Genomic DNA, 12,924 nt, shown 5'->3' on the forward strand with positions numbered 1-12,924 from the left:
TTTTGAACATTTTAAACTTGTATTTCAGCAGTAAAAAAGTATGTGTACAAAGAAGGCAACGTGTACTCATCGTAGGTCCCAAACTTAGGCATTTTGACACAGATTTTCAAATCACTCATGAGTAAGAATGAACTAGTTCCCTACAAGTAAACATAAGATAAAACAAATAGGTAAAAGGAATATTATCAGCAAGATAATGTTATCCTAAATTCTCTTCATTAGCAGATAATTTTGATAAGAAATCATTATTTGATATGGCAGATAACATTTCTTTTGACTTTTGTATACCCGTTACTTGTCATGTTTCAGGGTAATACCTTCATTTTATTCTTCCACGTCCGTTCTATAGCTTTTCTGTCCAGTTTCGAGAAGCTAGATCGTCTCGCCATCTCCTTCGTGGTCATCTTCGTTCTATGTTGGATAGTAACCACTGTTACCCGCAGGGTAGCCTTTGTAGCCTGTACATACTTTAGCCCAAGGATTATTGGGCAAGCGACAAAAGTTGCCAATCCCATTTTATTTAGGCAGCTTTCAGACTAACGTCAACCATTTGAGATTTTAAGCGTAGCATACTGTTCCGTATCCCACGTGACAGTTTAAATCTTAACATACAATTTATTATTGATTATTTTTAATTATTTTTTGTGCATCTAAATCATCATCAGCCCCAACCAAACGCGTATATTAAATCTTTCAAATCGGTCAACTTGTATAGGAGATCAGTGACATACACCTGTACGCACGTACGGTAAGATGAATTATATATTTTAAAGATAACACCTTAATCATTTATCTTCGCATTAATCAAAATGACGTAGTAATTGAAACACACGTGTCATGTATGTTTGCAGTCTTAATAATCGGCACAGTAATAATTACGTTGCACATTTGTAGATGTGTTATAATAAATATTATGCTATGTAGTTTTCCTTTATTATTACAAGGCATAAGAGGTGGAAATGGAGGGTTGAGAAAGACTACAACGGAGCTGCACTTGGTTTATGTACTTTTTTAAGATTCTTTTTATTTGTCAATTTTGGCTTTTAAAAATCAGTAAATTATTTTTAAATTGAGATGACAGTTCCATAATAGCACATACATAATACCTGTAAAATAAGAAGTAAGTATAGGAAGACTTAAAAAATGCATGTTATTACGTCATAAATTTATTTATTTCTCGTACAGTATGCTTAAAATAACTAATCACTTTTTAGCTTTTTTAAATTTCTTCTTTTGTAATTGTAGAAGTGGCGCATTTTTAGTTTTCCTCTTTTCTTTTTTCAGTTGTCCTGACGCCAATGCTTTCTTCATAACCTGTAATAATTTTTTTTTTTTTTATTAAAGGTCTTTTTCAAAATAAACAAAGACACATGTTAACTTTAATTTATCGAGATTAGCTTAAGAACCTTTTCTGACAATAGTCAAGTTACGAGTTATTATCTTTAGTGTTACTAAAAAAGCGACACCCGTGGGAATATACACCAAATTACCTGTACAAAGTTACTGAAACGCAGACCGAACGTATGATATAATATATCATACAAATAAATTTTCTACGCAGGATCGAACCTGAGGCACGTATCTCAAAATGAATGACGCTATCCGGGCAGTAAAAAATAAAGCTATCATCATATCATACTGTATACCTATTTTTTTTGCACTATCTGCTTGGTTTCCATCACGAAAATCTAGTTACTAACCTCCAAAGCATTATCCTCGCTGCCAGTGAAGGCGGTCGCAGTATTCAACGTGGGGTACTTGAAGGAGAAGCCTCGAGGGTATATAGGCCGGGAAAGCAAGCCCTCCAGTTGACGCCTCTTAGCCTTCAATGCTTTCTCTATAGATGCGTCTACTTGTTTCACCGGACTGAGTGTGGTTCAGGCAATTTTATTTATGTGTTAAGTATTAAAATTTGCTTAATTCATTTAATTTACTAGCTGTCCCAGCAAAGTGGTTTTGCAATAAAAAAAAACGATTTTCAGGTAATTAAAAAAAGACGGTATGAAAAATAGCTGTTCTTCGATTCTCAGATCTTCCGAATATGTTTACAAAATTTTATAAGGATCGGACGACCCGTTACAAATGAGTTCAACTTCCTACAAGGTGACGCAAGAATTGTACATATTATATTAGTATTTGTAATTAAAAGCTGACCAAACTAAACTGGCAAGATTAATATAAATACAACTTTGGTAATCAATTTTGGTAATAATGAGACAAAAACACCGCTTTCGTCATCGAAAGCGACGATGACGACTGTTCAGTAGAACCATAGGGCTTGTAATCCCCTCAAAATAATACAGCTGTGGAAGGGGGACAGACAGTAATAAGATCTTAGACTGTACCTGTTATTACAGCTATTTCAAGTTGAATGAACAAAAAATTTGTTATGAACTTTCAGAGGCAGGTAGGTTCTTTTTAAAGTCGATTGAAAAGGATACACATCATCATCATCGATCAGCATGTCCATTTCCCTGGCCGCCTTCTCCTTCCAGCCCTGCGACTGTGCAGCCCGCCTCTTCTTCAGCTCCAAGCCGTCCAGCTCCCGAGCTACCACCATCAGGTCCTTGAGGGGGGCCAAGATTTGAGCGTCCACCGGGAATGTTGGCACTTCTGATGCTGTAGGGTAAAACGGAGAAATTTTGTCAATATTATGTAGCGAGATGAAAACATTATAAGGAAGCAATTTTGTGAGTAACAAATGGATTTCAACTATGTATCTTCAAATAGTGATATTGATTAAAAGTTTTAGAATTTTTTTGTAACTCTTTACGTTAACCATTAAAACGTCACCTATCGGGAACTGTTGTAAACTTTTTCAAACGTTTCCGCTAGCAACGCCATCTATTGGTCAATTAAGAACTTGTTTACTAGTCTCACAGATGCTGGTAATCAACAATGAGTTTAATTGCAGTTTTATGAATAAGGATATTTCTTTTTACCTGTTTCCTTGGTTTTTATTTAAATTTTAATTACATGTTCATTATATTACTTTATAATTTATAAATGTTGTCTTTATTACAGCCAATTTTTACATAGACCAAAAACTTTTTTTAATTAAGTAAAGAACTAAATAACGTTTAAAAAATATGTAAAATATCGGACAGATAAAAACGACAAAAGCACATAAATTTGTGTTAATGCCGAAACCCGGGATTGAACCGGGGACCTTTAGATCTTCAGTCTAACGCTCTCCCAACTGAGCTATTTCGGCTGTGGACATGTAAGCGAAATAACGGTATAAGTGATATTGCTTTTGAATGTCGCGTTCAGTTGGCTGCCGCTTTTTGTTGTAGCGCGTTATAATTATAGCATGCTATAAAGGTATATTCAATTGTCTAGCACGTTCATAGTTAATAGCAGATTTGAACATCAGTAGTCATGATAAGTAAATTATAGTTAACTCACTTGGAACCAGAGCTTAAGGAAAATAATAATAATATTATTTATACTTGCATACCCATTTTTCAAGAGTTCCATACTAAGCAAGGTTGTAGTTGTCTAGTACTCATAATACAAGCTTTATTTAGTTTGAGACTAGATGGCGTTGCGTGTCAGATGTGAAATATATTATATAAGGTATCATTTCAATACCGAATCAAAAACAGAACAAACCGACAACCTAGAGAGGAACATCAACTAGTCTTGCCCAAAAACCTATATATATATAATAATATAATATATTATATATATATTTATATTATTTGATCCCAAGCTAAGCAGAGCTTGTGTTATGGTAACCAGGCAACTGATAAACTTACCTATATATTTCTAAATACATACATATTATGGATAAATTACACCCAGACACATAACAAATGATCGTGCTCATCACACTAACATTTGTTCTGGGTAGGAATCGAACCCACGACCTCCGGTATAGCAGTCAGGGTCACTCACCAACAGGCCAGTCATATATGTATCTTAACTTACTTTTATTGAGTGTTCTACACATCTTGCTATATAAGTACGCTTCGGCGGGTTCCATCATGAGTATAGTGAGGCCCTCCCGGCTGGCCCGCGCCGTGCGGCCGCTCCTGTGTACGTAGTTCTCCGCTGTTCGCGGCACTTGGTAGTGTACGACATGTTCCACGCAGGGTATGTCCAGACCGCGAGCTGCCACGTCTGTAGCTATCAGTATGCCGTGGGGATCGTCGCGGAATCTAGGAAAAATATATATTGATGGGTGAAGGATAGCTGTTTGATTTTGAGACAAAAAATGAACAGTTTGGAGGACGCCTTGTGGGATCCCTAGGCGTTCTTAATTTGTTTGTTGTTTTGAATGCAATATGTTATAAATGGGCTGACATTGTGTTATTTACACAAAGAAATGTGACGACAAAATATACGTCAAAAAATAACAATCATACAAAGGAAATATGTCTTTGTCAGTTATATTGCAGTGACATTTATTTGACAAGTTTAATATCGTCCTTATTGGTAGTATAATACCTAAGTGATAATATATTTTGTTTTGAGCTAAACAGATAATACAATTTTATAAAAACAATCCTTACCTTTCTAAGTTCTTCAGCCTCTGTCTCTGAGGCATGCTCGCGTGTAGTGGTAGAGGGCGACACTTGAGCAATGTAAATAGTTGAGCTAATCTGAAAGCAATCATTACAACACTATCAGTTTTAAATGTTTCATTTTTGCCAAGAGACTATCTGAATAGTCTTTTTTTGTTCAGGCGGGCTAATAATCCTTATGGACATCTGCCTCCTCGGGAGAGTCAGATTCTTACTAACTAAAACCTGAACGTCTCTCTTTACCGCGTTTGGTCGGTGAGTGGCGATTCGCGACGCATCGACCGAGGTGGATCATCGGACAATAGAAGATAAGGGCTCACTTTAGGATTTTCGACGACTCGGTTAGACCGACGCGTAAAGAGCGTCGGCCCGACCGATTCCTACTAGGACCACACATGAGACTCAAAACGAATACCCCCGTTGAGGGTAATTGACAACAATCTATTACCTCACGGCTCACCTTTCGCTCAGTGACGTTCGTTCATTCGGTAGTACATTATTTAAGTTTAAAAGTGTCTCTAAGAGTCTTAATAAGACTAATTTGTATTATACTAACCTCTTAACACTGCCGATAGAGTTACAGAACACTATAGTCCTGCCGGGGTGCCGCTTCACTATGTAGTAGAGATACGCGTCCTTGTGCTCCATAGCGCACGTGATACGGGACTCCGTTAGAGTCTCCGCTGTGCCTGTTACGAAACGAATGTTATGTTAATTACAAGTGAAGCTTATAAAAGAGTGAAAACCGATCAAGTACTTGCGACACAGAGGGTTCCCGTCCTATTTGTATGTAACAAATAGGACGGGAATATATAGTTCTTTACTGCACAGATAGCCGAGTGGTTTAGGTCACCACACTAAACCCACTGAGAGCGAAGTGTCGCGGGTTCGATCACCGCGTAGGACAAGCACTTGTGTGATCCACTCATGCTTGTTCTGAGTCTTTGTGCACGTGATTTGTATGTCTGTAAAATCCTCAGTCACATTTTTTTTCATTTATTTATGACTACAGTAACCATTGATTTAGTTCGATTTTGTATTCTTTTATTATTTATTGCATAAACGGTTAAAAATTCAATTGTCAGCTGTAATGGACCATGGTATCAGCCTAGTAACGGAAAGCAAAATAAAGTATTCTTATAATATATTTTACAATTTAAAGAAAATTTCCATAGCTCTTAAGGTTCAAATTGCTGTATAGTACTAACCTAAGTTTTGCGTGGTGATATCGACGACCTTGGGCTCGGTCATGCCCAACATCTTGATCAGTCTGTTTACCTTCTGCTGAGGAGTCATCTTCTCTATCTTCCTGTTTATTATCTTGCCTCGTTGAGTTACCTGGAAATAATATGAATAGTTTATTAGACTGTGATATAGACCACATTTTTTTTCGGAGGGCAATCTCTCGTAAAATAAAATGGGCAAAAGCTAATTAACCTGTTTAACACTTAACGAGCAGTCTAGCATGGAACTAAACATGTATGGACCTATACAGCGTGGGCTAGGTCAGCGCACTAGGTCAGTAGATAAGCTACTTTGTCTTAATAATTATCTGACTGCCAGTCTCGAGCGATTCAATGAACTTAGCATTTGTATAGGCCCTGCACAGGGAACCAAACAACGCGGCCGTATCATATGGCGAGGCAAGGAAAGACACCAGTATTATTTAATTACTGTTTTATGGTAAATTTCTAAGCGACACCGCATATGAATTTACAAATATAACTTTAGAATAGGAGATGAATGAAGAGACGATGAATCAATTAAGATTTGTGAATAGGTCTTTTGAACTTTTTAACTTTCAAGGTGGACTTTATAGCTAATCATAAATCGCAGCTCCTACCTTCTTGCCCTTCATATGTGTCGGCAGGTCGTGCACCATGGTCAGCGTGGCAGAGAACACGAAGTTCTGTCTGGCGGCGCTGCGCTCCTCGTCCGCGTTGAGTCGCTCCAGTAGAGGCTGCAGCTCCTCGAAGTGGCCGCGCTCGATCATGCGGTCGGTCTCGTCGATGGCTAGGAATCTGGGGGAGGTATGGATGTTTTGGTGTTGTTTTTACTAAAAAACGCAATAGAATTGAAAGGTATTTCGTATTTTTGTCTTTCTTTCTATTGATATTTTCTTATTGTTAATTTAAGGATGTTAGTAGGTACAGATGATGCTTGTTCTTTGTTTTTTTTTTTTCAATACAATAATAATACAAGTATTTTTATTACATGTTAAATGACTAAATAAACACAACTACAAAAATGATTATTTTTCTTATTTATATTTATAAGTTTTCTAAGGGTTAACAAGTCTAAGAACTACCACCATAAAATTTATCCGTGTCCGTTGACCAACATTTTCTTTTATATTACCCCGATTCTAAGAGATTCTGAAAGTCACCAGTTGTTGACCCACACTCACAACTAGTGTCCCTTAGTGTAAGCCATTTCACATCTTACTTGACGGTGTCCAGTTGCTGCAGATGCGGCTGTCCCTGACCCACCAGCTCCCACAGCCGGCCAGGTGTCGCCACCACCACCTCGGGTCCTGATCGCAGCACCCTCTCTTGTTTCACAGCCGCCATACCACCCACTATCGTGGCCACTTTTATACCTGGTTAATCACAATATCATGACTATTGGATAGATAAAAAAATTAAGACGAAGGTGATAAAATCGGCCGAACTTCTCGTCTTTTCTCGAACGCGACTCGCAAAAAGAGAAGAATCGTCGAAAAAAGTTATGCTTTAATCGGTGCGAGTTGTACAAAGATCTAAAGATCGTCAGCATGGCTGAAAGCCATTTCTTTTTAAATTTGAAAACACGATTACAAAAATAAAGTTTACACTTTATCGGGTAGCGAATCGAATATCGTGGTAACATTTAGTCATTTATAGTAGTTTAGTTATCACACAAAACGAATCTTCATGAGTACTGTACAGTGTACAGTCACAAAAAAAAGTCCAAAAAGGAAACACATTTGAAATGCCCTAGGTCACGCTTATTAATTTTATCTTTCATTCTCAGTACCATTTTTTAAAGCTTATTATGACATTATAAACAAACCTGTATACTTAGCTACAGCCACAAGATGTCTGCTGATCTGTATGGCCAGTTCCCTGGTAGGCGTGATGATGAGAGCGTACAGCGGCTTGCCTGTCTTCATGGATACGTGACCCGGTATCTCAATGTTGTCTAAAACTTTAACACAGCCTATACCTGCAAATTTAAGACTTTACTTTCAAATTCCTATTGTGGAAGTCCGTAATTAAAAGTATCATATGCGAAATAAAGAATACCTACAGATATGGTTTACTCACGTGTATTTATCGGGATTGCCCGACTAGTTTTGGATCCAACTGGAGTCTTTAATTATGAGGTTATGCGGCGGAGGTGTTTAGAGTCGAAACTAGTCAGGCAATCCCGAAAAATACGCATGAGTAACCCATTGCATTAATGTATTGTATATTAATATATCAAGAGAATTCCCTTAGGAAGGCTGATAGAGTAAATTGATAATATTTTGTCAGATTCAGTCCAAAATTATAAAATAAATAACAACTCACCTTGTTCATTTTCATCAACTTCATCTTCATCACCTTGATCATCCAATTCTTCATCATCAGCCTCTCCACTTACATCACTACCAGCGTCACCATCAATCTCTTCTAAACCTAGATCGTCTTCATCAATATCATCTTCACCACTGCCTGCTTCTGCATCACTTCCTTCATCGCCGCTTCCAGCTTCTGCACCACTTTCTTCATCACCCTCGTCATTTTCATCACTGGTTTCGGCTAGATCATCAGAATCCAGCATATCTGATAGATGAATATAATTATCACTATCATCACTGTCATTCCCTTCATCAGCTGAATTTTCTTTCTTTTTGTAAGGCACTACAATCTCTTCTAAATAATCATCATCATTGTATTCTTTTTTTGGTTCATCACCATCATTATTACTCTCTTCACCACTGCTGTAGCCATCTTCTGACGATTCCTTTACTTTTACTTCTTCTACTTTCTCCTTCTTTTCCGGTTTCTTCTTATCTTTCTTCTTGAACTTATCTTTCTTACCTTTTGGTGCTGGTTCATCTTTCTTCTTGTTGGATGGTTTCTTGTATGGTATGTCATACACATCTAAGCCTTTTTGTAATGCTTTTTCTTTGAGTTTTAATATACCCGATAAGATTGGAAGACCGAAAGCTAGAGTTTTACCACTACCGGTTTCCGCAGCACCTAAGATATCTCTGCGTCCTGAAAATTATTACAATTATATAAATATTTGCAAAATGGGCAGATGAAATTTGTGTTGGAGTTTGAGAGTAACTTCACAACAAAAAGTATTCTTAGATTATTCCTAGATCATATCTAGTCTTTATATTATTTCATTTTAATCAATTCAATAATTAAAATTATCATAATTACCATGTATAGCTGCTGGTAAGGTCAACTGCTGTATCTTAGTAGGTTGTTTAAAACCCAATTCTGTCAAAGCTCTTAATATTGGTTCCTGCAGCTTAAACTCGGCCCACGTCAGCATGTCTTCTGCGGTCAACTCCGAAGTAGACTGTGGTAGATCTCCCAACTTCTGTTTACTTTTCTTAACCGGTTTATTATCTGTAGTTTCTTCTGTGTTAGTGTCACCTTTCTTCTTTTTATTCCTTTTATTCTTAGATTTCTTAGCACCTTCTTCTGTTTTGTTGGCATTTTTCTTGCTATTTGTTTTAACATTATTGCCTAATGTTGGTGAAACAGTTTCGCAAGATTCTACTACAAAACCATTGCTAAGTTTAACCTTTTTGCTTGGTACCTCCTTGGGTTCGTCTTTCGAAGGCTCCGCTTTTCTTTTGTTGTTTTTTGGTTTCTTCTGTTCTTTTTTCTCTTTTAGTTTTGTCTGCAAAAAGAAAAGATACAGGTTTTATTAAGCAGTGTCTGCAAGGTAAGGAATTAACTATGTATCTTTAAATCCATTCTACGACACATCAATATAAATTACATATTTTGTACAATATTAAAACGTAACTTGAAATAATTACAAATACGTAAATTTTCACGTTTTTAAACCTCAAATGAGGTTAGAGCCGACGTAAACAAACCTTCTTGGACCGCTTTTTTTCTTTATCGAAATTATAATCTGTGCACTCTTCCAAGCCCATAAATCCTTTGTCAGCCATAGAAACGGGAAAACCATCCAAGGCCACGGATTCCCATTTCATATTATTTAGTTTTTTACTCATTTTGATAGTGTAAGTTGCTCAAATCGTGTTATTTTGAATAACATAACCTCAAATCAAACAAAGCAGTCGGCAATGTGATTTTGACACTTGACATTCAATTTTCGTTTAGAAATATGGTATGTTTGTTTCTCTTTTGTTTATTTATTTATTTATTTGTTTGTTTTTATATCTTTGTAATTTTAATTATTCTACTGTTTAGCTACAAACCTAATATATTTACGCTAGCTTTAAAGAACATGGATTATTTAAAATGAATTAATGTTCATTCAAAACATCTTATATTTAGCGATGCAGTGAAATCTGACTTCAAACCTTCCTCTTTGTGTCTTTTTTATAATGATTCGCAAACTAATTAGTGTAATAAATATGTCACGGGCGTATCACAATCATTCAAGTCCCATGCACAAAGACACCCAAACTCAGAGCTAGAGGATCACAAAAATGTTTATCCTACACGGATACCATATCCGCGGTCGTCGCGCCTGTGTTTGAAAATGCTGGCTAGCTCCACTCTGCGCCTACGAAGACCTGTTCAACTCCAGTACGCCACCAATAGTGCAGTTTGCTGGGCTGAGAAATGGCCTAAGACAAGTCAACGGTGATTTTGTCATTAGATGCGCCATACTATATTAGCTTCTATTTTATAAAATTTTACTAATTTCTACATTGTTGTTAAGAGAACAGATACAATTGTTGCTAACGTGACATCCGTTGTTTTATGCTCGTTATTCTTAAAAGCAACAACATATTTACACCACCCACACAGATAGGACCAGGGACTTTGATAAAAAGTGACAGATACAAAATTATCTTATCATTTACTCTCCTCGGGGGGCAATAAAACAAAATATTACACAACAAGAAAAAATGCCCGGCACTTGAAGTAGGCTTCAAGGCTTCCCGTTTATCATACACTAGCTGTTGCCCGCGACTTCGTTCCCGTGGGTAGAAGATATAATATGTTATGATTTACCTATACCTGCCCTGTTTTTTTTACATTTTCCATTGTACCTATCTTCGCTCATATTAGTCGCAGCGTGATGGCTTATAGCCTAAAGCCTTCCTCGATGAATGGTTTATTCAACACAAAAAGAATTTTTCAATTTGGACCAGTAGTTCCTGAGATTAGTGCGTTCAAACAAACAAACAAACAAACTCTTCAGCTTTATATGATAGTAAGTATATAGCTTCAACAAAAACAGATCTATCTAATCAGCCGATTCACTATGTTTGGTTTGAACTGCACCTGATTGTGATCCGACCTCTTTTATCAATGACTATAGCGTATGTTATTGTTTGCCAATTTTAGCAAACACCATCAATTTTGCAAACTGTGATTTTCCAGCAGAGCATACTATTTTATTTCATCTGTGTACGTTCGTACCACATTTGAGCGAGTAAAGGATATTTGTTTTGATTTGATTTTTTAGGATGTTTAGATGAGCCTTGCATTCGTTAATCATTCCACAGCTTCAGAGTGTTTCACTCCAGTCGTGTCAGGGCACTGTCCCATCGGGGTGAGTAATAGAACGCTCTTAATCACATCGCCCGATGGGACGACTGTCTGTAGAGAGCGCACCTGAGTGTTCGCATCTGCTTATGCACTATAGTATGACCTCTGTAGTTGATTGGTGTTACTGACATAAGTTGTCGTGGCCCAAATCACTGAAGGACATAAGAGTATTTCTCCCAAAACCTGACAGAGAGGATACGAATGCTTAACGACAAACATTAATTAACATTAACATTATTAACATTAAGATGGCGGCCAAGTATCTCAACAAATTGGGTTTGATCCATTAAGACACAAGTGTTTGTGTTTTCCACAAATCCTTGTGGTTAGTCTTTGTGTTATTGAAATGTTCAAAAACCCCGTGATAAGAGAATTGTATCATGAACTTATCATTAAAAAAACTTGTTTTGAAACGCCAGTAGTGACGTCTTTTGCTTTTTATAGATCGTTAGAGGCATTTAAGTAAAATGAATGATTGATCTTCTTATCGTATCTTTCACAAGCTGTTTCTTGCGGCTTTGCCCGTCTGTAAGTCTGTTATAGCTGCAAAAATAAACCCTCTAATGAGGTCGGATAGTGCCTATTTGTAATCAAACGTTCACCATACCAATTGTCATCGAAATCGGTCCAACCGTTTGGGCGTGAAGAGGTGAAAAACATACAAAGAAGCAAACACACTCACATACTTTCACATTATGACATTGTGTGATACATCCCGACATTATTAAGAGTTTTAACGGCTTTACACATCCTTGAAAAATTCTCAGGTGTACTCGTTCCCTTTCTGTTTTTTTTACACTGTTCTTATGAATAGTAAATTACTTAGTATTTCGTAAATTTATTTGAAAGAACATTGGTGCATGTCTCGATTCAAACCGACCTTTGATTCGGCAGTCCAATGGTCATACCACTTGGCTATCACTGCTGATTTCAGTATGATTGTTTTAACTTAATTATCTAGTATTTATCTAAAAATATATTTATCTAAGTATTTAATCGTGTATCTAAATGGTAGTTATTACCCTACTGGGTGCAAATAAATGTATGATAAGGAAGATTAGAAAGCATACAATTTGTAATTAGATATAATAATGTTTATTAAAGTTTATTGTAGAAGGTCACAGCAAGCAAAAATTATTGTATTTAATAAGTTTGTTGACCTCTGAGTTTTGGTTTGTATCATTTAAAATAATTTAAATTATGTAACAGGTCAACAGGGCCCCGATTCTGCTATATACGACGGCCGATAAATAAATGGCATTCGGATTAAATTTGAAACTATGGAAATGGTTCGCTTACCAATAATAACTTAGGGTAGTTCTTTGATATCAAAATTTAAAATAAAAATAAATTTAGTGTTTGTTCTTAAATGTCGAATTTAAATAATTCATAGAAAACAGAAAGATTTTTAAAAAATCGTAAGAAAAGGCTATTATTAGTTTTGGCAAATGCAAAGGAGTCTATAAAAAAATTACATTAATTTATGATGAAAAAAACCAGCTTAGCATATTCTGACCATAAAACAAATGATTATTGACACTTACGACGAAAAATAATGAAATATAAGACTTAGACGGTGTCTGTTGCTGACACGAACAGAAGATGCGCTTGCGCAAGGGATTTCGCAGCCTCGGTACAGCCCAAGACGGAAGTGA

General features: G+C 36.5%; 1 protein-coding gene and 1 non-coding gene across 2 annotated transcripts; both read right to left on the reverse strand.

The window, feature by feature from the left end:
- Positions 1 to 1,150: 1,150 nt before the first annotated feature.
- LOC113494392 (DEAD-box ATP-dependent RNA helicase 13) lies at positions 1,151 to 9,849 on the reverse strand. Its single transcript, XM_026872710.1, has 13 exons — positions 9,616 to 9,849; positions 8,945 to 9,413; positions 8,081 to 8,773; positions 7,581 to 7,733; positions 6,975 to 7,128; positions 6,373 to 6,550; positions 5,738 to 5,867; positions 5,086 to 5,218; positions 4,518 to 4,607; positions 3,934 to 4,163; positions 2,442 to 2,619; positions 1,701 to 1,866; positions 1,151 to 1,314 (listed from the first exon to the last, which is right to left on the reverse strand). The coding sequence occupies exons 1-13, from the start codon at positions 9,754 to 9,756 to the stop codon at positions 1,204 to 1,206; spliced, it is 2,826 nt and encodes a 941-aa protein (XP_026728511.1). The 5' UTR covers positions 9,757 to 9,849; the 3' UTR covers positions 1,151 to 1,203.
- Trnaf-gaa lies at positions 3,142 to 3,214 on the reverse strand. Its single transcript has one exon. It is a non-coding gene; the product is annotated as a tRNA-Phe (tRNA).
- Positions 9,850 to 12,924: the final 3,075 nt, after the last annotated feature.

This window comes from Trichoplusia ni, chromosome 5 (genome assembly GCF_003590095.1).
Source record: "Trichoplusia ni isolate ovarian cell line Hi5 chromosome 5, tn1, whole genome shotgun sequence".
In the NCBI taxonomy this organism is placed as follows: domain Eukaryota; kingdom Metazoa; phylum Arthropoda; class Insecta; order Lepidoptera; family Noctuidae; genus Trichoplusia; species Trichoplusia ni.

Bases quoted from the DNA above. Each gene is read 5' to 3' on its own strand.
- LOC113494392 (XM_026872710.1), bottom strand. From the start codon at position 9,756: ATGAGTAAAAAACTAAATAATATGAAATGGGAATCCGTGGCCTTGGAT. The intron at 4,608-5,085 runs GTTAGTATAATA...GATTGCTTTCAG, and splicing joins TCTATCGGCAGTGTTAAGAG to ATTAGCTCAACTATTTACAT. The intron at 1,315-1,700 runs GTTAGTAACTAG...AAATTATTACAG, and splicing joins GCGAGGATAATGCTTTGGAG to GTTATGAAGAAAGCATTGGC.